The 25,313-nt window shown below is 42.5% G+C and overlaps 1 protein-coding gene across 4 annotated transcripts in view; it reads right to left on the reverse strand.

The window, feature by feature from the left end:
• The window catches only part of LOC105015240 (disabled homolog 2-interacting protein), a 191,230-nt gene that overhangs the window by 149,803 nt on the left and 16,114 nt on the right, over positions 1–25,313 (reverse strand). For 2 of the 4 annotated variants that reach the window (XM_010878239.5, XM_010878238.5), the window contains exon 3: positions 20,904–21,039. In XM_010878239.5, the coding sequence (XP_010876541.3) occupies positions 20,904–21,039 (136 nt within the window). Of the gene's footprint in view, positions 1–9,668; positions 9,857–20,903; positions 21,040–25,313 lie in introns of those variants that run through there. The other 2 variants (XM_020053385.3, XM_010878241.4) reach the window with 2 other exon arrangements.

The raw sequence follows: 25,313 nt of genomic DNA on the forward strand, positions 1-25,313 counted from the left end.
GCTTCTCACAGATGTTAGCGCGTAAACATCATAACACGCGAGAGACAAACCGACATCCCTTAGATTAAAAGTATCATGCTCTTACCGAGGAAGCTACATGGCCCAATGGCAGTGATAATAAACAACAAATAGATCATTCTTGTCCCTTTTATGTTCGTGAAAATCTTGTGCTTCAAGTCCAAGTCCATTAGAAGGTATGGCCAACATTACTGGATGTGGTTCTCCCAGACTGGTGAACGTTTTAAACGAATCATCTCCCAGGCCACTTAACACTAATACATACATAAAAAATGACATTTTAGTTGGATTACAATGACAACCAACATGATGAATGGATGACTGACTACTAGGATGTGTGCACATCCTTGAGTGGCACTGAAATAAAAATAAAAAAAGCAAAGGCTACACTACTCAGAGATGTGATTTAAAAGAAAGTGCATTCAATCGAGTGGTGTGGGGTGTGTACATATGAGAGAGTGAGTAGAGACAGAGTAGGAGTGAAATTGCATAGGTGGCCTATGTGTGTAATGTTATCTGAAGAGTAAAGATGGATACAGTGTGTTTACATTACATTTCTGGACAGATATTAAAGCTGTTCATTGTCTGTAAATATAGAGACATGTATTGAGTTCTATACCATACTCAACACTCCAATCAGAATATGGGCACAGTGGGCACAGTGGAAATGATTCCAGTGCTTCTCAGATGGCTGGACATGGGACAGGCAAGCCTATTGTCACTGTACTCTAGCAGCTCCTGGTGGAAGGTTGGGCGCCTGCAAGCTCAGGCATTGTTGTTGGCAAGGGAATGACCTTTCCGTATGTTCAATGACTACTTCCTGGTTAAATGAGCAGCAAAGTGCTAATTTCACAGCTCATTCTTTATGCTCTTGGATTTTCCTTCTTGGTTGAATTGAAGACTCATTAAGAATGAAGCTTTAACAGTACTTAACATTCACCCGTGTCATATACATTATGGGAGCAATGCTATAAACACATTGAGATGTTGAAGAGTACATTCACAGATGGGTAATTAGAGCCTACTGATCCTTCATTCTCGGCAATCGGTTGATGCTGACAGGAAAAACTAAAATGACAAATTTTGTTCTAACTAGCCCATTTATAACAAGCACAGTAACAAACATTAATTGCTACTCTTCAGTAAATACAGAATGCAAATACCAACAAGGCTACGTTCTTATTGCAGCGTAAATATGGCTTATGCCATTTATCTACAAATACTTGTTACATTGCAATCAAAATCGTATAGCACAGCAAAAAAGGACACAATAGATATGATTTTGCCTGAACAAGTTAACTATTTCATTAACATAACAAGAGTTTCAGTTTAGCAGAACAGGAGTTAACTCAAGGAATGTGAACAGCTGCCATCTTGGAAACAAAGCCACTTATGTGAGGCACATGGGTCAGCCATCTGACCTGCGTCCCTAGATCCCTCCCACAATCCTAATTGGATCCCTCACTCTTTTTTTTTTCTAGTAGAATTCAGACAACATTCTGACCCAAACAACCTGCCTTTCCAGTATTCCATGGGTGTTCCGCAAATGTCAGCCTGATCCCTGACACTCAAAATATATGGCCAGACACACACATCCACACAACTGCTCAATGGCACATGATTTTAAATGACCTGAGGACCTTTAAAGTTTTGCAGTTTTTCCCAGTAAATCAGGTCTTTTCTTGAGTGTTTATGATGGGATTTCTACCGTCAGATGAATCATTCCAACACTAAAATCATTCAGACAGGACAAGAAGATCATTGTCAATCAAAACTGACAGGGACATGAAGAAGGAATAGAGCCTACAGCGACTATATACTGAATTCCATAATGTTCATTTTGGAGGAAGAATACCATTTCAGGAATGAACAGTAAACAAATATGACAATATTCTAAAAAAATATGTTACATTTTTTGTATTTTATTTTAAGTGCCAATATTTGTTCTCTATTGGTGTCTTTATGGAGTAGCGATGATGACACAACTAAAGCACAGTGTGCTTAGTTCAGCCCCCATGGCTTAATCCCCCACACACAATAACAGCAGGATAAACAAAAACAGATTAATTTCAGCTTGTCTTGCCTTTCCAACTTTGATTTGATTCTCACAGGAAATGGCTTAGCAGTATGTCAGTATTCACACCATTTTTCTGTCATTCTCTCTCTTTCTCTTCTTTTTCCACATATCCCTCAATCTCTTTATGTGCTTCTTCCAGTCATTTTATCAATTCAATCCACATACTTAATTAACATAGAAAGTAAACATTTGTCAATAATATAACAATGGTCAATATACTAGATTGTTTACTCTCTCCCTCCCTTTTATCTCAATGTTTCTCTCACCCTCTCGCTCTCTTTCTCTCACTCTGGCAAAAGGAGAGGCGTTGGCTAATTTACATAAGATTTACACATTGTGCTGTGAAAAGCACATTCCCTCCATGCATTTGTTCAAACCGTGTAACAAGCTCAGAGCTGTGCTTCGCTCAACCGTGTACTCTATAGTCATATCACGTTACCTACAATCGATGGTGATATGAAACATCACACACACACGCACTGCACTCAGTGGACATGTACTGCACTCTGTGGACACGCACTGCACTCTGTGGACACCCACTGCACCCTGTGGACACCCACTGCACTCTGTGGACATGCACTGCACTAAGTGGACACGCACTGCACTCTGTGGACACGTAGTGAACTAAGTGAACACGCACTGCACTCTGTGGACACGCACTGCACTCTGTGGACATGTACTGCACTCTGTGGACATGTACTGCACTCCTTGGACACACACTGCATTCTGTGGACATGCACTACACTCCTTGGACACGCACTGCACTCTGTGGACATGTACTGCACTCTTTGAACACGCACTGCACTCTGTGGACACGCACTGCACTCTGTGGACACTCACTGCACTCTGTGGACACGTACTGCACTCTAACTGTTCCTTCCTCTCCCCCAGTTTTCCCAGTCTCTATCACACTACCACCCTCCTTACCTCCCTACCTCCCCACGCCGAGCAGGATAATGACACGTCTCCCTCAGCAGGGATCCTATCTGACAAATGGGGCCAAATGGTGTAGTGCTGCGTACAAACACAGATTAGACAAAGGGGCGAAGGATGCTAATGATGCCGAGAGCACCAATACACAGCCGCAGAAAGGCTTGATTGCAGCTTCATTAACAGCTAATCCTAGGTCAGTCCTTAAAAAACAGACACCTTTATTACAGTACCCAGCATCAGCCTTAAATCACCAACACACCAGCTGCCGAATCTGGCAGTACTGACCAAATAGCCTTCTGTCCTGGAGTATGACTGATGGGATATCATTAGTATTCATACAGCTGTGAAGACATGGTGAGCTCAACCACCTGTTGATTCCAACACACATCACTGTTAGAAAAACATGCGTGTCTATTGGGATGACATTTCAATTTATAATAACATTTAGTATCCAAACACGTTTTTCCATTTCCTTCTGCTGAGCTTGACAACAGGCTCCCCACATGCCAATGTATCGAGTTGACCTTCCCAGTACAAGGAAATCTGAAAATGTTTGTATGCACAAAGAAATTACATTTTCTCTAAGTGACTTAAAATGTGGCTAATTGACTTAAATTGACCTATAATTTAAAACAAAGTAATCAAGTAGTTTGTGTCAGAAGAGGTACATCACCATAGTGATGGTGGGGGTATATCGCAAAGCTTGCATGTTAACTCAAAAGCTAAACCGTGGCCATTTAAACTTTCTACCAGAAATGATTAATTATACATTTTTTATTACAGATACAAATTCTATGAAAACTATTGTTAACCTTAATGAAAGTCTTGTGTTTAGGCCCGTAGTGTCCAAACAGCCTCCTAAAATTTCAGTCCTGAAACCCTGTTTTATCATGGTAACCTCTCTCTATCAGCAGTCACTCAGAGGCTGGTTCCCTCTCTCTCAGTAAGAGTCTGTCACCAGGCTTCTTAAAGACACAAAACCAATCTGCTCCATTTCCTCCTTCCGACAGACCAATCAGGTTCCATAATGTGGCCTGTGATCATCTTGGGATTCTTATGATCATGGTGTATGTGAGAGACGTTATTCATTTATGTCCTCTCCCTCTACTTTCCTCTGTCTTTCTCTCTCAATATCATTCCTCTCCTCTTTCTGCAGTCTCTTCAACACCATTAATATCCACTCACCAATCAAATGGCAAATCCTATCCTCGGGGTCCTAATTGTATCCTAACCGTAAAGCCAGAAGTACTGAGAGGGCTAAAAGCTAATTGGCTGAACTGATTTCAGACAGTTGGCTGTTAGCCTCTCACCAGTACGTCTACACTCCCATAAACAAGATGTAGATGGACTGTGTTGCTTTGTGCAGCTATTTGATATACTCATATTTCTTTGTCACTCCCCAGGGCCACAATCAGATCTGCATATTTGGAGTTGTGCCCAGATGGAGATTACAGTTGGGAGATGGCGCATGTGTCCCGATTGGCACTCCAAAGTGCACTTTAGACCACGACCAAGGCCTGTGGTTCACTACTGTGTATAGGAAATGAAGGTCCCTTTGTGACGCAGCTTGTGTATGCATAATTCTGGCTGGGTTGTATCATAATATCTCTTGGAATAGATAAAGACATGAGGCAGATTCCTCTTCCTCATCACAGCACACACCCACACACACACACCCACACACACACACACACACACACACACAAGCAGACGGATGTTTCTGATCAGGTCATTTGAATGGAGACCCATAGACAGATGCTAATAAGCTGTTAGCGTAAGCTCTGATTCCAAACTGTAGAAACATACAGAAACACTGGCATTCATGCACACACATACACACACACACACACACACACAGACCCAACCAAACACAGGCCCAGTCATCACTCAGGCCAGAGGACAGAATGACACGTGTTTACATAGTGTTTGGTTGACAGACCAATGAACCACGCAGAGTGAGGAGAACACACACTATAACACCTTGGCTAATGTATGACCTCGGTGAACTGATCCTGGACAGAGACCCCTGACCAGGGAGAACGGGCCTGTCCGCTTTCCCTCAAATACCATGCCATTACTTTGTTTCAGACTTCACTGCAGTGCCGTGCCAAAGCACGTGCACAAACGCTGAATACAACCAGCACACTGCAGCAAGATTAAACAAACAGACACAAATGGAAATAAAAAAAAAGAGAAACAGTAGATACAAAACCTGTTCCTCCCTCCTTTTGTCTATTCAACACTCAAGACAGTGTGTCCCAATTGCAGGTGGCTGCTGTGGCAATTTCAGTGAAAAGTAGTTTCGAGCTGATCAACATCCATTTATTCAATCCCCTGGCTCAGGTAAAAATATGAGAGTGAGATGGAGGGCGATGTATAGAGGAAAAAGTACTACGAGTAAAACAAAAATGGTAACAGAGGGACAAAGAGAAGGGGAGTCTGTTTTTCTCTGGGTTTTTCTCGCTAATCAGTGTGAAGCAGCCATAGTATGGCGTGTTCCTTCTCTAGACCACAGTTTGCCACCCTGAGGGGTGAGTGTTACCCTGCACCTCCCTCTGTACGCCTCCCCTGCTCCCTCCTTCTACAGAGGAATTTGGTTCTCCTCAACTAGGACAAAAACACGAGCCTATTTACATGTCAATAAAGAAAGGCCGTGTCTTTTCTTTTTGTCATCACTTTTCCCTCTGATATCTAGCTCTTCTCTTTTTAACCTCACTCTCCCTGTTCTGTTTCATCCCCTCTCTCACACTCTCACTTCTCTTTTAACTCCCTTTCTCCCAGGATCTTAAGGCTTTTTCACATTACGCGAGAGAGAAGAAAACGCTAGACACACTTATCTTTCATTCCAATCATAATTTCCATAGTGTTGGATTTTACACTCAAGATTCAGGGAAAAATGCAGCAATGTGTGGCGCACGCTACCTCAGAAGGTGACGTCTTGTGGTATGGATACCTGCGAATTCACACAACAAAATAACCTAGCGTCTCGATTCCGGTTCCAATAGGTCTCGGGAAATGTAGCGTTGTGTAAACAAGCACTTACTCTCACACTCTCTCTTCTTTCAAACCCCCCCCTCTCTCACACACTCTCTCTTCTTTCAAGCCCCCCCCTCTCTCACACACTCTCTCTTCTTTCAAACCCCCCCCACTCTCTCACTTGCTCTCACTATTCTCTTTCAAGCTCTCTGTCAGTCTTTTAAATATTTCTCTCTTCTCTGTCTCTCTCCAGCAAACTCCTTCATATCTCTTTCATACTTGGTTATGGAGGTGTAGCCGTGCAGACAACATTATCAATATTCATGTTTACATGTTTACAGTTACTACTTACCAAAACTATTGGATCCCTCAAACTCTGTAACGGATTAATTTACACTTAGACAAGTTTCTATAACACAAACATTTGAAGGGATCCTGGTACAGCTCAGCTGATAGAGCATGGTGCTCACTACGCTAGGGCTGTTGGGTAGATTCCCATGGGTATGCACTGCTATGTAGAAAGGGAGTACTATCAATTAAACAACATATATATTGCAGTATCTATTCATTAATCAATGTAAAAGTTTGCAGGATGATAGACAACTTAGTGCTCAATAGCAGTGGGCCCTTAAATGAAAGTTTGCAGGATGATAGACAACTTAGTGCTCAATAGCAGTGGGCCCTTAAATGAAAGGTTGCAGGATGATAGACAGCTTAGTGCTCAATAGCAGTGGGCCCTTAAATGAAAGTTTGCAGGATGATAGACAACTTAGTGCTCAATAGCAGTGGGCCCTTAAATGAAAGTTTGCAGGATGATAGACAGCTTAGTGCTCAATAGCAGTGGGCCCTTAAATGAAAGGTTGCAGGATGATAGACAGCTTAGTGCTCAATAGCAGTCGGCCCTTAAATGAAAGTTTGCAGGATGATAGACAACTTAGTGCTCAATAGCAGTGGGCCCTTAAATGAAAGGTTGCAGGATGATAGACAGCTTAGTGCTCAATAGCAGTGGGCCCTTAAATGAAAGGTTGCAGGTACTGAAAGTAAATAGGTAAATGATAAATGCCTGTACAATTTTATTGGTCAGGTATATTTCAGGTGTAGAATAAGGACTGTGCTATATCTTTACATGACATCTCTTAGATTTCTAGTAATTAAGTGAATAAATACCTTGACCTGAACATTACCCATTCATTGATATTTTATTAGACAACTCTGAAAAATAAAAGCTGCTCGTGTGATAGTACATGACTTCAGCAACTTCAGTAAACAATGATCGTCATGTGCTGCATTCTCTGTGTGCATTTTGCTTACGTTTTTGTCTCAATAATTTTAACTACTGAAGTCTCTTCAGTCTGTAGGTTGAAGCCTTATGTGTCTGTCAGGCTGACGGAAAATAATCCGAAATCAGAAGAAATTGGATTGAGCAACAAAAGGCCCTATTTGTGGTCTTCTGAAATGAAACACGTTTTGACAGTATGTGGAGCACCCAAGTATACTCCCTGAAACATAGATTCCATGGGGGCTAGGATCTAAACTATGTTCTTGTAACAGTGAATTTTTCACTTGCTGTCCACAGACTGCAAAAACAAAGACCCGCTGTTTAGGCTACACATCTTCAATTCAGCCATTTTTGGTTCAGTAAGGCTCAAATAGTTGACGGAACAACGTGGTGAATTACATCACCTTAGATATCGGTGCAAGGACCAGTGGCGTCCTCTCACAAAGATGCTACACCGCTGTTTCACTGCCATGGAACTGACCCGAAATCGAATGCCACTACCCATGCATGCACACGCTAGCTCACACAAACAAACAAGCTCTGGTCTATTTCTGCCTCAGAATACGTGGTAACAGAGAACTGACCGATTATTCGCAGAACACATTCAAATAAGGACTGAAGATGAAGAATTAAAAAATGTTATAAGCATCCGCCATGCCCACACATTTATACCCTAGCTAGCCACAAGCCTTCTTGGGCTTCATAATTGCCCCTAGTGGCAGGTTTTCAAGGCATCAGCCCCAGACATACACCAAAGGGACTGTAGCTCAGTAAGCAGAAAGACTGGCAGAGAGAAGCTATCATGAAGTCTCCTCAGAATATGTTCCAAATTGACTGTTCCTAACCGCAGTCTATTCCGACGGGCTAAAAACTTCTCTCACACACACATACACACACACAGAAACACACACGTGCAAAAACACACACACAAGTGTTTGTCTTAGGACCATTGTTGGGAACCAAAAATATTATTCCCATTCAAAATCCTATTCTTAACCCGAACTCACACCTTTACCTAAACATTAACCCCAACACTAGAATGTAGGATTCCAAGCCCAGCTTAGACACATCAACCCCCTCAGGTGGGAAATGGATTGCAATGTATCATCTTACGTGTTTGCCTGCACTGAACATTATGGTTAATATATTGCCATTTTAAACGTATTCAATCTGATGTCAGGGCCGTTTTCACCCATAGCCCCAAATTGCGACATTTGCATATTCTTTTTTTTACAATCCTAACAGCTGTTCAATTATAGTGATACCTGTACACAAATACACTATATATATATATATAATATAATATTTATTTTTTTACATTTAAGCAATTTTGCAGGTGTGCTTATCCAGAGAGACCTACAGTAGTGAGTGCATACATTATGGTGAACACAGACAGTCTGAAACGTGATGAAAAGTGAGGGGATGAGACAGCACATTCACTATGTTTCTGTTCAGATCCAACAGGGATATATCTATATGCAAACTGTAAGTCATTCTTACTCTTTATCTTTCTCTCTGGCCCTTATTCTCTTTCTAATTCTCTCGCTCTGTCTTGATCTCTCTGTCTCACACAAATTCACTCTCGCCGACTCTCTATCTCACTCTCATTTCTGTCTCTCACATGTACACCCGCACACTCCAACTCCCACACAGTTATCAGGATTCACAGAAGTCAAATTAACGTAGTGCTTTTCAACTGAAACAGTACACCCACAGAGCCCTCACATCTGCCACACCAAATTATTCTGTTCACCGTGGCTTTTCAAAGGAAACACATAGGAAGCCTGTGCCAAGACCACGGATCTCTCCCAAAACTACAGCAAGTGAGAGAAGACACAGACTCTCAGCTCGGAGCGAGAAGAGGGTCACCTCTCCTGCCTTCATTCATTGTGATTGTACGCTCCCATCAATTTATATGAAAGGTTATAAAAGTCTCATACGTTCACTGCCTTGTTCTGAGAGCAATAACCCTACTATTTGGGAGTGTGTGTCAACTCCTGGTTTTCAGAAGCCTTTTAACGTGAGAAATCAAACTTCATCCATCTCCACACAAAAAGGATGACATCTGAAACACAGACCAAACAATGTGGGACGTGTTGATCCACAAAAGCTTGTTAAAGTCTCGTCACATCAACGTCCTCTCTCCTGTGAATCTTTCAACGCTCGCTCCTTCCCCTCTCCCACTCTGTCAGTTCAAGACCTCCAGGGAGGCTGGGGGCAAAGGTCAGCAGCCATTAATGTTTGTATATAGTTCTGGGGCTAACAGATAGAGGAAGTCCCATGAATGGCCTCTTCTCCAGGTCTCCTCTGATCCCGCACACCCAAGCCCCCCAGCACAACACACACACACACACACACACACACACACAAACAAAAAACACTCACCAGTAGGCTCCTCCTGTTTTGTTGTGTCTGGTCCTGGCTCCATGTCTGGCTTCGCAGGGTGGGTGAAGGTTACTCTAACAAGCACATGTTCCAGCCTAGGGCAGATGGAGAGTTCTACCACTTTCGCCCAGTATTACCTACACTGTCCTGTTCTCTCTCTCCTGGCCCCTACAGCCTCTGAGCTGAGCCTGGCTAAGACTGCTGTGTTACAGCTGTCTCTCTCACTGCCTCTCAGGAGAAAGAGAGAGAGAGAGAGAGAGAGAGAGGGAGGAAGAGGGAGGAAGAGAAAGGGAGAGAGGCCAGCGGACTGCCTTTTTCCACGTTATTCTTTCTCCCACTCTGATCTTAAAGATACAGCGCCACTTTTCTGTTTAACATCAGTATGTCAGGAATACTTTGAGCTGGTGAAGTTTGGCATGTTTGAGTGTTACACGGAGCAGCTTGAGTGTTAGTCATGTAACGTCTGAACAGCCTCGGTTATCAGTGGAAACTTGCACCGCTGATCTTCAGGAGTCCGGGCCACGTTCACATGCTGCCATTATTTGCCATTCCAATGGAAAGCCTATACAAGGGCAGAGTAGTTAGCGAAGCTACTGCGCTGTGTCAGTGGTGAGGGGGAGAGTCTCTCGGTCATTGTGTGGTGAAGGATTTCTGGGCTGAAATGAATTAGACATTTTCTGGGATTTCTGGCCAGAATTTTTTCTCTGGGCTGAAATGAATTTGAAATGAATTTAAAATGTGTGTGTGTGTGTGTGTGTGTGTGTAGGGCCCATGGGTACCAGATAGGCCACCCTCCTTAACCATGAAGTCCTGTTCTCAAGCAGTTGTTGGGGCCCATTTAACACACAGGTCCAGCAGTGTCCCTGACAGGGGCTGGAGGTGGACGACAGTAGGAGGATGCTGTAAGTGTGAAGCTCATGAGGGAATAAGACACTTTGGAATGCAGGAATAATAGCCAGGGTGATTAATGACAGCTAACCATGCTTGGGGGAGTGAGACACAGCCCCGCTCTCCCCTTTACGTCGGATAATCACACAGGCCTAGGCCCTGTATAGTACAGTCACTCTACATCCTTAAGTAACTTCAGCTGTACGATATTTGTGAAACGTCACTGTGTGGATCTCCGAAAGTAAGGTAAAACGTTTCCCTTTGTTCCATATTGTCCGTACACAAGGGTCCAGAAGAATGACTTTGTGCTCAGCTAAGAGAAGCGATGCCGTTCTTGTGGAACAAGGATGAGAGAATGGTCTAATCCCTCTCTGTGGTGTTTATGCTATAATTCCTTCAAAGCAACAAAACACAGCCTCTCACTTTTCATTCAGACACCTTCTGATTAATTTCATGGTTTTTTATCTTGACTGGCGTAAAATCTTCACTTCTGCTGAGGGCCGAGACCGAACTAATAAAGAAGTGCGATGATAAATAATGTTTAAAGAGTGTGTCAAAAACAAACACCAAACGTTTATGTGTTTTATGAGTATCATTAGCCCGTTTTGGGCCAATAGGTTGAGTGTTTATAGAGTTGAGGTTAAGAGTCTGTAACTGTCTGTCTGCCTCTCACTGTACAAGCTGGAGACTGGAGGCTATTGCAGGGCAGGAGGAATAAAAAAGGGGCCCCATTTATGGACACGTTCAGAAAACAGTTTTTTAATAATATGTTTATGTAGAGTCCCCAGGTTTTATAAACCAGACAAGATGAATTTATTCTGCTGTGGCAAAGTGCTTCCATAGAGTTGGATGGTTTCCCAGAGCCTGGAAGTTGTAGGATGTATGATTTTATTGAATTAAGTATACCTAACTGTACATCCAGCAGCCTACAGTAGAACGCACAAAGATAGCTAACAGCTTGGCATAGTAGTTGACTGTTTACTCAACACCATTAAAAGACCTTCTACAGGCTGACATTAGTATTAAATGAATAACCATGTCTTTAAGGGAAGATGTCATTTTGCCAACAAAAGCTAGTGGCAACAGGCAGCCCTTTCCCACACTACAATCTGTAACCACTCTGAAGACAACTTAAATGTTAAAAATGATTACCCAAGCAACATCCCTACCCAAACATGAAAATACACATATTCAGTACATAAGCATTTGGGCAAAGCACATAGTTGGCTTTTATTCAGTTTTGATTTAACTAATGAATGGAAGACCACTTCATCTACACTAAACATCTCATTCACGCGTGTGTGTGTTTGTATGAGTGAAAAACACAAGTCCTACTACCACCAGCCTCCATTATGTGTGACTATGAAAGTGGTGTCCTGCATCTTTCAGTTATACGTCGTGCCTTTTCAGCCCGCCAGTCAGGCCTTTCAAATGAAGGAAACGTATACTCAGACTTCCTTTGAAGGGTTTACCAAAAATCCCATGATTGTTTGCAAACTAACACTCTTACATTACAGACAGACGCCGTTACATTTGAAGCATCAGGGGGTCTTAGGTCAAAGCTGCTTCATTGCTGCGTGCCTAGGGGTCCTGTGGAGGGCTCAGCACTGTAGTCACTGGCTAACTGTGCAGGGCAAACTGACTTAGTACAGAAGCACATTTCCCAGTGCAGGCATTTCCTAACAGAATGATGCTAGAACACACAATTACTGCTCAACAGGATCTGACTAGCTTGCTGTTGCCCCCAGCCACCTCCGTTCCTAGGTTTTGCCCATTCAGGTTCCCTAGCTACAAGTTATAAGTATGGATAACTATCTGTGCAGTGGACAACTAGCTGTGCATGCAAACATGTTATGGGAGTTTGACACGCTTGGTCAGATGTGGTTGAATGTTTTAGGGACTTCTGAGCAAGCAATGAAACCCTGATGTTATCTTGTGATACCCAGTGGATGTAAAGAATCTCACTAGCCAAAGCATTTACCGCAAATCAGTGGGGAACTGTCAGGGCCCTCTATGCCCTCTGAGAGGGCCTAAGGATAGATACAAATCTGTATATATTTTGTATATATTATAATTAGCAATTTCATTTTCATTGATTTAACAGTTTTTTATCTTAATTGTAATGATCTTCCTATTGAATTTCTTCAGTTGGTGTTGGGAAAAACGGATTAATATCCAAGAGAAAAAAATATCCAATCAGAATGTTTTGGCGTTGGCCCGACTGTCAGCCTTGGCTTTGATCTCGTTTGAAAAAGAACTAGTTTCGGATTTAAAACCAAAAGACAAGCTACATGAACCTGACATTATCCATTTCATAAAGGACAGGAGAATGGACTTGGTTTTTAAATGATAATCATAATAGTGAGTGGACTTTTGTTTTAATCTACAGTTTTTTTTTTGTTGCTATCTCATTCATATCATTTTGAATACAACTTTAGATCACTGGTTGTGTTGTGGTAAAAACAAAGGTAATGATGTTTCATTTGGATGTACTCTATATGACATGTCTTGTTGTATGTTTTTATTATTGCATGCTGGACACTAAATATAGTGAAACTTTTTTCTCTCTGACAGCATATACTGTCTGTGGTTTAGAAACAGTGTGAGTAGTTTTGTCGGTGAATTTATTCCGCCACTATTTCAGTGACTGTTTAGGAAAATGTTTCTTTGAAACGACACAACAGTATTTTCTTCTAACGTGGTTCCTCCTGTCGATATTTCCAACCATTGTGTAACCAACGGCCGAGGCGTGGCTTAGAACTGTTTGACTCTGTCATAAAAGATTTGCTTCTCCTACATAGGTCTGCAAAAGTAAGTTCTCAAATCATGCTCCGAGTTCTCTATCTATATGTATGATGTCAGGTCTTTTTCCGGTACTGATGGTATCTCCAGTAGTCACAGTTCGCCACTGCTGCAAAAAGTATGCCCAAGTTTGTGTTCTTGGCTTGGGGTTCATGAAAACATATATTTTTCATCAATCAGTTGTCATAATTCGTTGTTGCAGTAACAAACATTTATGTTATAGACTGAAGATATTTGCATTCAAGCGTAACCATTGCCAAATCTTTTCGTTCCCAAATCTGTGTGTCTATGCACCTTGGGAAACTGCTTTGTACTGTGGCCTACTGTGGCTGTTAAGTGGGGATGTGTACTTGTTATATGAGATATATAAGGAAAGCATTTACTGCTGCCATTACAGGCACTAGGAAAAAACTGAATTGTGTAGAACAGCAGTATGTGAAGTGACTAAGTGATGTAGTCCCCCCTGGGGTTCTTGTAGCTTTCCTGAGCGCTAGTTGCTCTGTTTTAAACAGCAAGTCCACCAGGTGGAAGACCAGAAACCATGGAAAGGGCTGGGGGGCGGGGGGGGCAATGGCATGCATTCAGAGAGAAATGTATCCTTATAGATTATCAGAAAAGGGTAGACCAGGGTGGCACTTACACTCACCTAAAGGATTATTAGGAACACCTGTTCAATTTCTCATTAATGCAATTATCTAATCAACCAATCACATGGCAGTTGCTTCAATGCATTTAGGGGTGTGGTCACGGTCAAGACAATCTCCTGAACTCCAAACTGAATGTCAGAATGGGAAAGAAAGATGATTTAAGCAATTTTAAGCGTGGCATGGTTGTTGGTGCCAGACAGGCCAGTCTGAGTATTTCACAATCTGCTCAGTTACTGGGATTTTCACGCACAACCATTTCTAGGGTCTACAAAGAATGGTGTGAAAAGGGAAAAACATGCCTTGTTGATGCTAGAGGTCAGAGGAGAATGGGCCGACTGATTCAAGCTGATAGAAGAGCAACTTTGACTGAAATAACCACTCGTTACAACCGAGGTATGCAGCAAAGCATTTGTGAAGCCACAACATGCACAATCTTGAGGCGGAGGGGCTACAACAGCAGAAGACCCCACCGGGTACCACTCAAAAAACACTACAAATAGGAAAAAGAGGCTACAATTTGCACGATTTCACCAAAATTGGATAGTTGAAGGCTGGAAGAATGTTGCCTGGTCTGATGAGTCTCGATTTCTGTTGAGACATTCAGATGGTAGAGTCAGAATTTGGCGTAAACAGGATGAGAACATGGATCCATCATACCTTGTTACCACTGTGCAGGCTGGTGGTGGTGGTGTAATGGTGTGGGGGATGTTTTCTTGGCACACTTTAGGCCCCTTAGTGCCAATTGGGCATCGTTTAAATGCCACGGCTTACCTAAGCATTGTTTCTGACCATGTCCATCCCTTTATGACCATCATGTACCCATCCTCTGATGGTTACTTCCAGCAGGATAATGCACCATCTCACAAAGCTCGAATCATTTCAAATTGGTTTCTTGAACATGACAATGAGTTCACTGTACTGAAATGGCCCCCACAGTCACCAGATCTCAACCCAATAGAGCATCTTTGGGATGTGGTGGAATGGGAGCTTCGTGCCCTGGATGTGCATCCCACATATCTCCATCAACTGCAAGATGCTATCCTATCAATATGGGCCAAAATTTCTAAAGAATGCTTTCAGCACCTTGTTGAATCAATGCCACATAGAATTAAGGCAGTTCTGAAGGCGAAAGGGGGTCAAACACAGTATTAGTATGGTGTTTCTAATAATCCTTTAGGTGAGTGTATAAGAGAGCATGGAGAGGCAGGGAATTCACATGTTTATTTGACTTCCTTGCTTGGATTTTGCGCTGACATTCACTGTTAAGTGTGTGTTTCTATATCATGTGCAATCAATGGAATTTACCACAGAACTCCAATCAAGTTCTAGAGACATCTCAAGGATGATCAAAGGACACAGGATGCATCCGAGCTCAATTTGAAGTACCACGGCAAAAGGTGTGAATACTGATTTCTATAACATATTACAGTTTTTTAATTGCATTACATTGGAACACATTTTTAAAACATTGGTTCACTTTGTCATAACGGGGTTTTTTACTTTCTAAAAGGCACTCTACACACTCACAAACACACAAACCTGTAGTGCCCTCCAGAGTCATTGGATACTTTGATAAAGATGAGCAAAAATGTGTTTGTTGTTTATAAGCTTGATCTTACAGTCCAAAAGTAAAAAAGATCTAACCATTAATTGAGATTAAAAAAATAATTTAATAAACATTTGAATCAAGAAAGATATATTTTATCTCAAGAACATGAGTCATCATTTGCTCCCCTAAAAATTCTTAAGAACCAAATGTAATAGTTAATGTACTGAACACAGCCACAGGCCCTGGACATAAACCTGTGGGCCCAGAGCATAAAACCCTGCGTTTCCACACTACGCTAGCAGACAACATTAAAGGGAACAGATAGAGTGAAATAGCTGGGATCAAGAGACATAAAGGTCTGCAAATAGGGAATTACAAAAAAAAGGGTTTGAATTGAGAAGGAAAAGACAGGTTTTAAGCACACAAAGGGATTGTTTACACTACGCTATACTTTCCAAAACATACTGACTAAGATGCTCAATAATTGAGTTGTGTAAACTTGCAGATATCGAAAGCTCTGGACGCTACCTTTTGGATGGAGCAACCCAGAGTTTTGCAAAAATGAAGACATTTCTGTCAGAACTGTTTCAAGTTTCTGTGCAGTGCGCAGGCTAATTATTTTTACTGCGATTGACGGCCACAGTCCTGCGTGGTACATGTCAAACATGTCGGTGTTAATTCAAACGCTATGGAAATGATTATCCAAACCAAGTCTACATGGTGTTTTATTCACTTTCTCATGATGAAAACAAGGCAGGAGTCTTTTGACCCCCTGACAAGGACATGCCAGACTAAAATAGACAAGTGGAAAGGAGGTAGACAGATGGTAGGATGAGGGAGGGATGGAGGGAAGGATGACTAGAACATTAGCATCTGGAGTGGAGAGCTATCTGGAGAGCACATTAACTAATGAGGTCTAATTAGTGGTTCTCACCTAAACTATTACTGAAGCTCTTCAGACGTGTGTTTTTACAGTACAGTGTGTGTGTGTGTTTGTATGCTTGTGTAGGTCTATGTTCATGTTTAAATAATCTCGTAGGGGACAGTCCTTACAATGAAAAAAACATATATCTTGATATAAGGGTCAAGTTTAGGCAAAACGTTACAACCAAGGTCAGAGGTTAGGGATCAGTGGTTAGGATTAGGTTCAGGTTAGGTTTTTGGGGTTAGTGTTACGTTATGGTAATATTAATGTTAGGAAGGACAGAATTTGAATGGGAATCACTTTTTGTTTCTACACAAGGATAGAGATTAGTGGAATATTTGTGTGTGTGTGCGTGCGTAAGTGTGTGTGTGAATTTGTTAATCTTTCAGGACCAGAATGTTCCAAAAGGTTAATGATCAGGTTAGTGTTCAGGTTAGGTAAGGATTGGTTTGGAGCTTGGTTAGGATTTCTTTTTTTTAATACTTTTTCCTTAGGAAAACATCCTGACCTGCAATAATGAACTCTGACCTAGATGTTTGGCCCAAGAGACAGGAAGCAGTAAACAAAATGGTGTCACCCTAATCCAGGTTGTATCAGAGGAATGACAGCTGAAGAGAGGGAGAAGAAAGAGGGACAAGACACAGTTCATCTCTCTCGCTCATCTGGTCTGTCACTTATTTCTCAGTTCCTGATCTTCTACTTATATAAGATCAGGAACTGGAATACGTTGCAGGGAATACAGGATGGTCTTCATCCATAACAAAAATCCAATGACTGAAGCGCTGAACCCAGAACAGTGTATCGCACGCATGAGAAACCATCTGAACATAATCCCATGGACGTGGCATGGCACATGATTCACTGTGTGTGTGTGTGTGTGTGTGTGTGTGGTTTTGTGTGAGGGTGTTTGGGCATGCGTGTCTATGGGTGCACACGTATGAAAAAGAGTCTGCAAACAAGAAATTATTTCTGAAAGCGTTTCTTTTGTCCCACTCCACTTCCTTCCTTCCATGCGCATGCATAAACATACTGTACACACTACTAATGTCTGATTTATTTCACCAATCAATACTCTGTGTCTTTTAAAGTCATGTCAATTACTGTTTGTAAATTTGTCCTCAAGCTATTGCGCACAGCCAGTGTTTGACTTTGGCAGGAGCAGTCCAGAACACAGCATAGGAACTTCTTATGTTTTGATGAACAGCATACCGGTACCTTTGTTAGTGCTTGTCTGGAGTGCTGTACCAGCATATTTTATGAAAGTTACAAGCTCCTCCACAAAATGAGTAGCTTATTACTGGCCAAAAAAAGGTTTAAAAAGCAGAATCTGCGGAGACTGAGCATTCACTTTGTGATTCCACATTGTTTCCCAACCACTCATCTGGGAATTCAGCCTACACACCAGTAAGCTTCCAGATTGGGATGCTCTGTTCCAAACTGTGGACAGTTGGGAGTATCTCCCACCACATCGCCACTCCCAGTCCACTATTTCTACACAAGAAAAATGTTCCACTAGGATTCTTTTGCTATCCATGTGGAAGAAGTCCACATTTAACTTCATAGACCAGGCCGTGCTACACTATAGGCCTGATGAATTTACATGGAAGAAATGGGTTTAAAAAGGGGTGGAATGAAAATGCAATCAAGTGCCTTTTTTGGGCAGAGCTGTAGATTATTATCTTAAATGCAAAATTGCATTGCTATGCTGGGAAGCCTCCAGTTAAAATCACATCAATACATGTGAATGTACATTATGCCACATTTGTGGTGAACCATACACTTCTGACAAGATCAAATACAACCTTTTGCGAGGTAAATACTAATTAGTGCAACCAGATTTCACATTAGCTTTAGATTATAGGGATACATCAGGATCAGTAAAACTGACTGATGGGTTTTCTACAGCAGTATGTAGATGCTGTCGCAGTCTTCTACTTAAATATAATGATGTATAAATGACACAGCAATAAACAGTGAACTCAACACTTACCACACAACACTTCTAAAAAGTTGTGGTGAAATGTAACAGTAGAAATCTTGGGAGCCATCTCTTCATTCCAGTTTCTTTTTAAAGGTGCCTTATGCAACTTAATGCCACCTATCGGCAGTGAGTTGTATATTGGTTCTATAACTCCATTAGGATCTGACATTGCCATTACAAACAATGAGCATACTGACCTGTCTGAAGCAGTGTCACTTCTAACCATCGATGCTGGAACAATGAACACAGACTTTCGTTTCAAATGGGGTTAAAGTTGATGGGCCTTTTCCATAACTACGGAACACAGAACAAACAAAGAAAACAGCTAAACCTATCAAAACATAATCTGGGCTATCTATTGCGTTAGATGCATCGCCATAATTCGGAGACTCATTGATGGCTATCTAGCGAACATGAAACCCTAATTGTGTTAGTTAGCGGAAGCCAGGACAATAATGTGCGCACTTCGACAGTTCGCCACTGCTGTAAAAAGTATGCCCAAGTTTGTGTTCTTGGCTTGGGGTTCATGAAAACATATATTTTTCATCAATCAGTTGTCATAATTCGTTGTTGCAGTAACAAACATTTATGTTATAGACTGAAGATATTTGCATTCAAGCGTAACCATTGCCAAATCTTTTTTCGTTCCCAAACCTGTGTGTCTATGCACCTTGGGAAACTGCTTTGTACTGTGGCCTACTGTGGCTGTTAAGTGGGGATGTGTACTTGTTATATGAGATATATAAGGAAAGCATTTACTGCTGCCATTACAGGCACTAGGAAAAAACTGAATTGTGTAGTTTAGTCAAAACCCACAATGCATGTTTTAAAAAAAAAAAACATTTTGCAGAGAACACCAGGTTGTAACACTATTTTCCAGCAAGAAATGGAATCAAGGAGTGGCTGCTCTGACACAGCTCGTTAGCTTATTGCCTCAACCAAAGACTTTGGAGAAACTTTCCCAAAACGTATCTCCGCTCATACAAATAGAATAAACAAGAACAGCAAATTATTTTCTACGTATTATTACTGTTTCTCCATCATCATCAAGTAACTTACACATAGATTTCCTTGACTATCAAGCCAACTAGCTAAATGAGGCGGTGTAACCTACTTGTCAAGTAGAAAGGTAGCATAACTGTTCACACAAACTTCAGCTCTGCCCATCAAATGCAAAATGTACCCTCTTTTGTCTTATGCTCGCGTTCCTTCCGTATATTTCCGTTTCTGAAGTGTTCAGTGTAGGCTGCATGAACCCTAACAAAGTGTCATTGGCCTTCACCTCACACACCTTCAAGGAAGTACACGCCTACAAACGTCCCGGCCTTCAACGTTTTACTTGCAACCATGGCACTGAGGATAGTGTCAGTCCTGACACCCTGCCAGAGACTGTTTTTTTTTTAACATTAACAGATGGCATGCATAAGCTATCCTTTATTTGGTTCCAGGGAAAACCAAATAAAAGTTTTGCCCAAAGGGTCCGCCAAAGATCCCTCACAGAACACTTGTTTTTGTGTGTGTGTGTGTGTGTGTGTGTGTCTGTGTGCACCTGTACAGTTACAGAGTGGGCTACCAATCCGTTCTACGTTACCTGTGGTACTGTATGATAACACCAAAGATATTTTGAAGAGCACCAGCGAATTCTACTCGTCAGGGTCTACAGCTGCCAGGTCAGCCTAAACCTAGAGAAGGTGTTCTCCACATGTACTGTAGTGATACCATGCCATTGACCCACTGCCATAAGCCCTATCACACATTACATCACCTAGGAACTAACTCCACTGAAAGACGGCTGAGTGATAACAGCGCATACAAGCCAAGGACACTAAGCCAGCTTTCCTTCTAATGCCATAACCTAAATGCTGATTGTTATGCTATTACTATGGTATTAAACGATTTGAAGTACGAGAAAGGGATGTAGGTATGTGCGAACCCTTAACTTAGACACTGTTCAGGCATGTTGAGCAACTGTTGACACAAAGCAGAAAAAGAGTTGAGTCAGTGCTGCCTTTCCCTAACTGAAAAAAAATGACTTTTCTTTCAGACGGTACAGATGAAACATGCTGAGACAAATTGACAAATATCTCAGACATTGGTGATGTAAGCTGTTGAGAATATTTTAACAATGTTTTTCTACGTTTTATAGCTGGGATAAAAGCCTGGTTAAAACAGGCGTGTGACGTAGTAAAACCTAAAAATAGCGACAAAACTGACGTTTTGAACTTTAATCAGAAATGATTAAGTTGAGAATAACCGGTCCCAGAGGATAGCCTGAGCTGAGTTGAGCGTTAATGTAAGATCCCCCTCTGGTGGCTGTCAATGAGCAGTACAAAAAACATGCACTGACAGTGTTCTCTGTGTGTTTGCATGTGTGTGTGTGTGTGTGTGTGTGTGTGAGTGTGTGTGTGTGAACACTTGTGAGTGCTTGCATGTGACTACTCACCACTCTCAGTGGACGGCTGGCTCTGTAACTCTGGGCTGTGGAGGTTGGTTTCCACGGGAACGCTGATGGTACGTCGCAGCAAACGGACCTTACATGACTCTGACCTCCTCTCCTGTAACATCAACGGATTGACCTGCTGAGACAACAGAGAGAGAAAGATTCATAGAAATAATGAAGGAGGCAGAGAGAATGAGAAAGAGGAGCCAGGCAGAGAGAAAGAGCGAGAAACAGAGCAAGAAAATGATAGAAAATGAAAGCAAGCAAATGAAAGCGAGGGACTGAGGAAGAGACAGACAGAGACAGAGAGAGAGTGATGAGTGAAGAAAAGGGCAAACAAATAATTAAGGAGACAAACAGAAACTAAAGAATGAATGAATGCATGAATGAAAGAACGCTAGAAATCCATGTAGAAACCAGCGATCTCTTTGTGCTTTAGAAGGGTCTCTGAGGTCTTGATCTATACGAATAATAGAGCTAAACCAAGGACCACACCAGGTCATTAGTCTGTGTCAAGACGAGGCCTTTCTTCTCCACAAAGCATTCTGAACACTGAGCTCCCATTGATAAGACAGGCAGATAATAGCAGATAATGGGAGGGATGAGATGGGAGTAAAAACAGGAAGCCAGATGTCCTTTCAGCGGAGTGATAATGGCTTATCGAGCTTTTTGCACACGAGTCAACTCAATACCTGGCCTCCTTCCCTGCCATAACCCTCCCTGTCTTCAAAATCATAAAGCGTAGCGCACTGTGATAACAACGTGGCTTTATTGGAGTGCCCTCTGCTGGTGACACCTTATCTGCACAACTACAAGTGCATAGGGAGAACCAGGCATATTAAATCCCCCTCTCCTCGTCCCTTTGGAATAAATGAGTGTCCTAAATGAACGGGAGTGGTGAACACTTCCTTGATTTAATCAGAATGAGTTACTTGGCCATGGGGCACAATCAAAGCCTGAGAAATGTGCAGCTCTTTCTGTGACGCAGAAGAGTGAGAACGTCAATAACTCTAACCCAGTTTGTCTCCTTCTCTCTAGGGACACCAGTTTATTGTGCTGTTTCAGGCCCCCGCTTTTCAGATTTTATCAGTTTTATGTTCCCTCCAGTGGAAACCTCCACTCCTCGTTTATCTTCAGATAAGAACAGTGTCAGACCCGCTCTTCGAATGGTCAGGCTCATAATTGCCTTCAGCCATGAGGGTATCTTTCCATTTCCAGTAGCTACCAAATCGATGCCGAGGGCACCATGGGACATGTTTCTGTATGGTGTGTGTGTGGATATGTATATGTGTGTCAATGAGTGTTACGTACTGTAAGTGTGTAGATGCTGGAATTGTGTGTGTGCCTGCATGTGTGTGTGAGAGCCATTTCTATGTCCTTTCCTAGTCAGTATCCTGGCCAGTCAGGCATTATGGACATGTGTTCATTATTTATTCTCTCTGTAAAAGCTCGGCATGCTACTTGCCTTGTCAAAGTGTCCGCAGCTAAATAAATAACCAAGTCAGCCCGTAAGAGCAGTCACAAACCTCAGGACTGACCCATGGTCTGAAACAGACACAACCCTCAGGACTGACCCACGGTCTGAAACAGACACAACCCTCAGGACTGACCCACGGTCTGAAACAGACACAAACCTCAGGACTGACCCATGGTCTGAAACAGACACAACCCTCAGGACTGACCCACGGTCTGAAACAGACACAACCCTCAGGACTGACCCACGGTCTGAAACAGACACAACCCTCAGGACTGACCCACGGTCTGAAACAGACACAACCCTCAGGACAGACCCACGGTCTGAAACAGACACAACCCTCAGGACTGACCCACGGTCTGAAACAGACACAACCCTCAGGACTGACACACGGTCTGAAACAGACACAACCCTCAGGACTGACCCATGGTCTGAAACAGACACAACCCTCAGGACTGACCCACGGTCTGAAACAGACACAACCCTCAGGACTGACCCACGGTCTGAAACAGACACAACCCTCAGGACTGACCCACGGTCTGAAACAGACACAACCCTCAGGACAGACCCACGGTCTGAAACAGACACAACCCTCAGGACTGACCCACGGTCTGAAACAGACACAACCCTCAGGACTGACACACGGTCTGAAACAGACACAACCCTCAGGACAGACCCACGGTCTGAAACAGACAAGGCTGATTGTTTTATTGGATAACGCACAAACCCTCCCTCCCTTCCTGTCTCTCCCTCAGCAACTGGAGTACAGAAGGTCTACAGTCCGGTACTGAACGGTGGTGCTGTTGGAACCAATCGTCACCGGATTATCCTCACACACTAATTCCCTCATATTTGGAGGAGCATTATGTGGCGCGGTTTATAATGTCATCTATTTTAATTTCCCCCAAAATTATAATCCAATCACAGTGACGCCAGGCTGCCAGCTGAGGAAGTAACACACACTAGGATGCCGTGATGTATGTGTGTGTGTTTATACAGGGTTTACTATCCTGTAGGGGACCAACAATCACTGGAAGCAAAACAGGAAACAGTTTACCTTGTGGGGACTGCTGGCCATGATGGAAAAAAAAGTTTGTTTTAGGTTAGGTTGAGGTTACGGGATTAGAGTTAAACGTTTTGAAGAACAATAACTTTAAAGGGCCAGACAAGGATAGAAAAAGGTAAAAGGTGTTCTTGCTCAGTAAATAGGTGAATAACATGGCAGAGTGGTTCACAAGCAGGAACTCCCCCTTCACGGGCGCGTGAAACGTTCCTTCAGCACTTAGCCCGTTTTCACATTTATGCATTCCCTGAGTGTGTGTGTGTGTGTGTGTGTGTGCGTGCGTGCGTGCGTGATGTTCGCTCCAGAAGATCTCATACGGTCAGAGACCCCTAATAACACCCCTGCCACCACATTTTCAAACCTGTGTCATTTTAATGGACAGCCTCTCACAATGATATACCAGAACTTTGCTTCTATCTGGTACTGCACACACACGTACACACACACGCGTACACACACACACACACACACACACACGCCAATGGTTCTCTGAGGTGGTATAAAGAGTGTAGCAGTAAAACTTCATGCTTTATGACACCTGTGCTTCGGGGATATGCACATTATTCTTAGGACGCCCTAATTATCGTACTTCACTCGGACACAGCTTTAATTATTTATCCGTTATCCAGTTTTTATAGGTCCTTCAATTAAATACGGTACCTGTATTGTGTGTATGTTTGTGTGTCTGTGGTTGGTTCCAGGGGGCTACAGATGTGTAATTGATTCTAACAGATAAAAACAGTTCCGTGCCCCGCCTGGGCGGTTCGCTTCGATGCCTCTGCAGCAGACAGGGATTCTGGTCCCTCCAGCAATAGGAACCACCCGGGGGCTTGAACCAGGTACCCAGAGAACACACCCACAACAGTCCCCCATCAAGCACCAAGCTAAAACCGCACAAAACCCCTCCTCCATTTCATTTCCAAGCAAACACAGAAACGTCTCCCTCATGGGGCATTTGACGTCACAGCATGAACTGCTTCTACTGAGCACAGCTAACTACCTAGCCATTTCACAACGGATCCACAAGGACACGTCCGCGAGCCATTTCACTCCTACGCACGCAAACACACACACGCACGCACGCACGCACACGCACGCACGGCACCTGTGTCACTATGACACAGTAGGGATGTTGATAACAGCTCCACTGTTGTCAGTCCTCCGATTCGCTGCCAGCAGCTGTACCATAACAGTAGTAAGTCTATAGGCAAAGAAATGTGGCAATATTCCAATGGCATTAAATTGTTCCCGACAAGCCACTGATCAGATTAATATATTGTAGGATAGACACTCCTAAAAATATATTTTTTAAGTTGTTCGTAACTCATATATTGTGGCTTGTTGTAAGTATGGGATTTAACCCAATATAATGTTTGCCAGCTGATAAAAGGAATGTTGAGATGAATTGGAATGTTGTCAAGCCCAATGGAATGCATTTTCGGAATTTTCCCAGTTTGATTTGATTTGAATGGACATGACTGTCTCAGACATAAATGGGACATCTTTATAACCACGGGATGTGGGACATTTATGCGCTTAAATAAATCATATTACAACCAGCGGAAGGTCATGTATTGGTTTTAGGGTAACCAGACATATTCTGTTGGGAATGAAATATGTTAGTTAATAATTTTGTAGCCATTAGCTCAGAGGCTGGTGGACACAATGATGTAATTGTTGTTTAGAAAAAGAAAATCTATATTTTTTTGCACCACTGATTCCCTTGACCACCCTCAACAGGCACTAATCAATGAGCAATATACAGTTCTACATCTCACCAGGACCTATACCTCCATAAAGTTTCTACCTAGAATGGCTGTTTATCTAAGAATACCTGTACTGTACCTCTTTGCTAGATGTAATATCTATTTGTCAT

Source organism: Esox lucius, chromosome 14, assembly GCF_011004845.1.
Source record: "Esox lucius isolate fEsoLuc1 chromosome 14, fEsoLuc1.pri, whole genome shotgun sequence".
Lineage (NCBI taxonomy): Eukaryota > Metazoa > Chordata > Actinopteri > Esociformes > Esocidae > Esox > Esox lucius.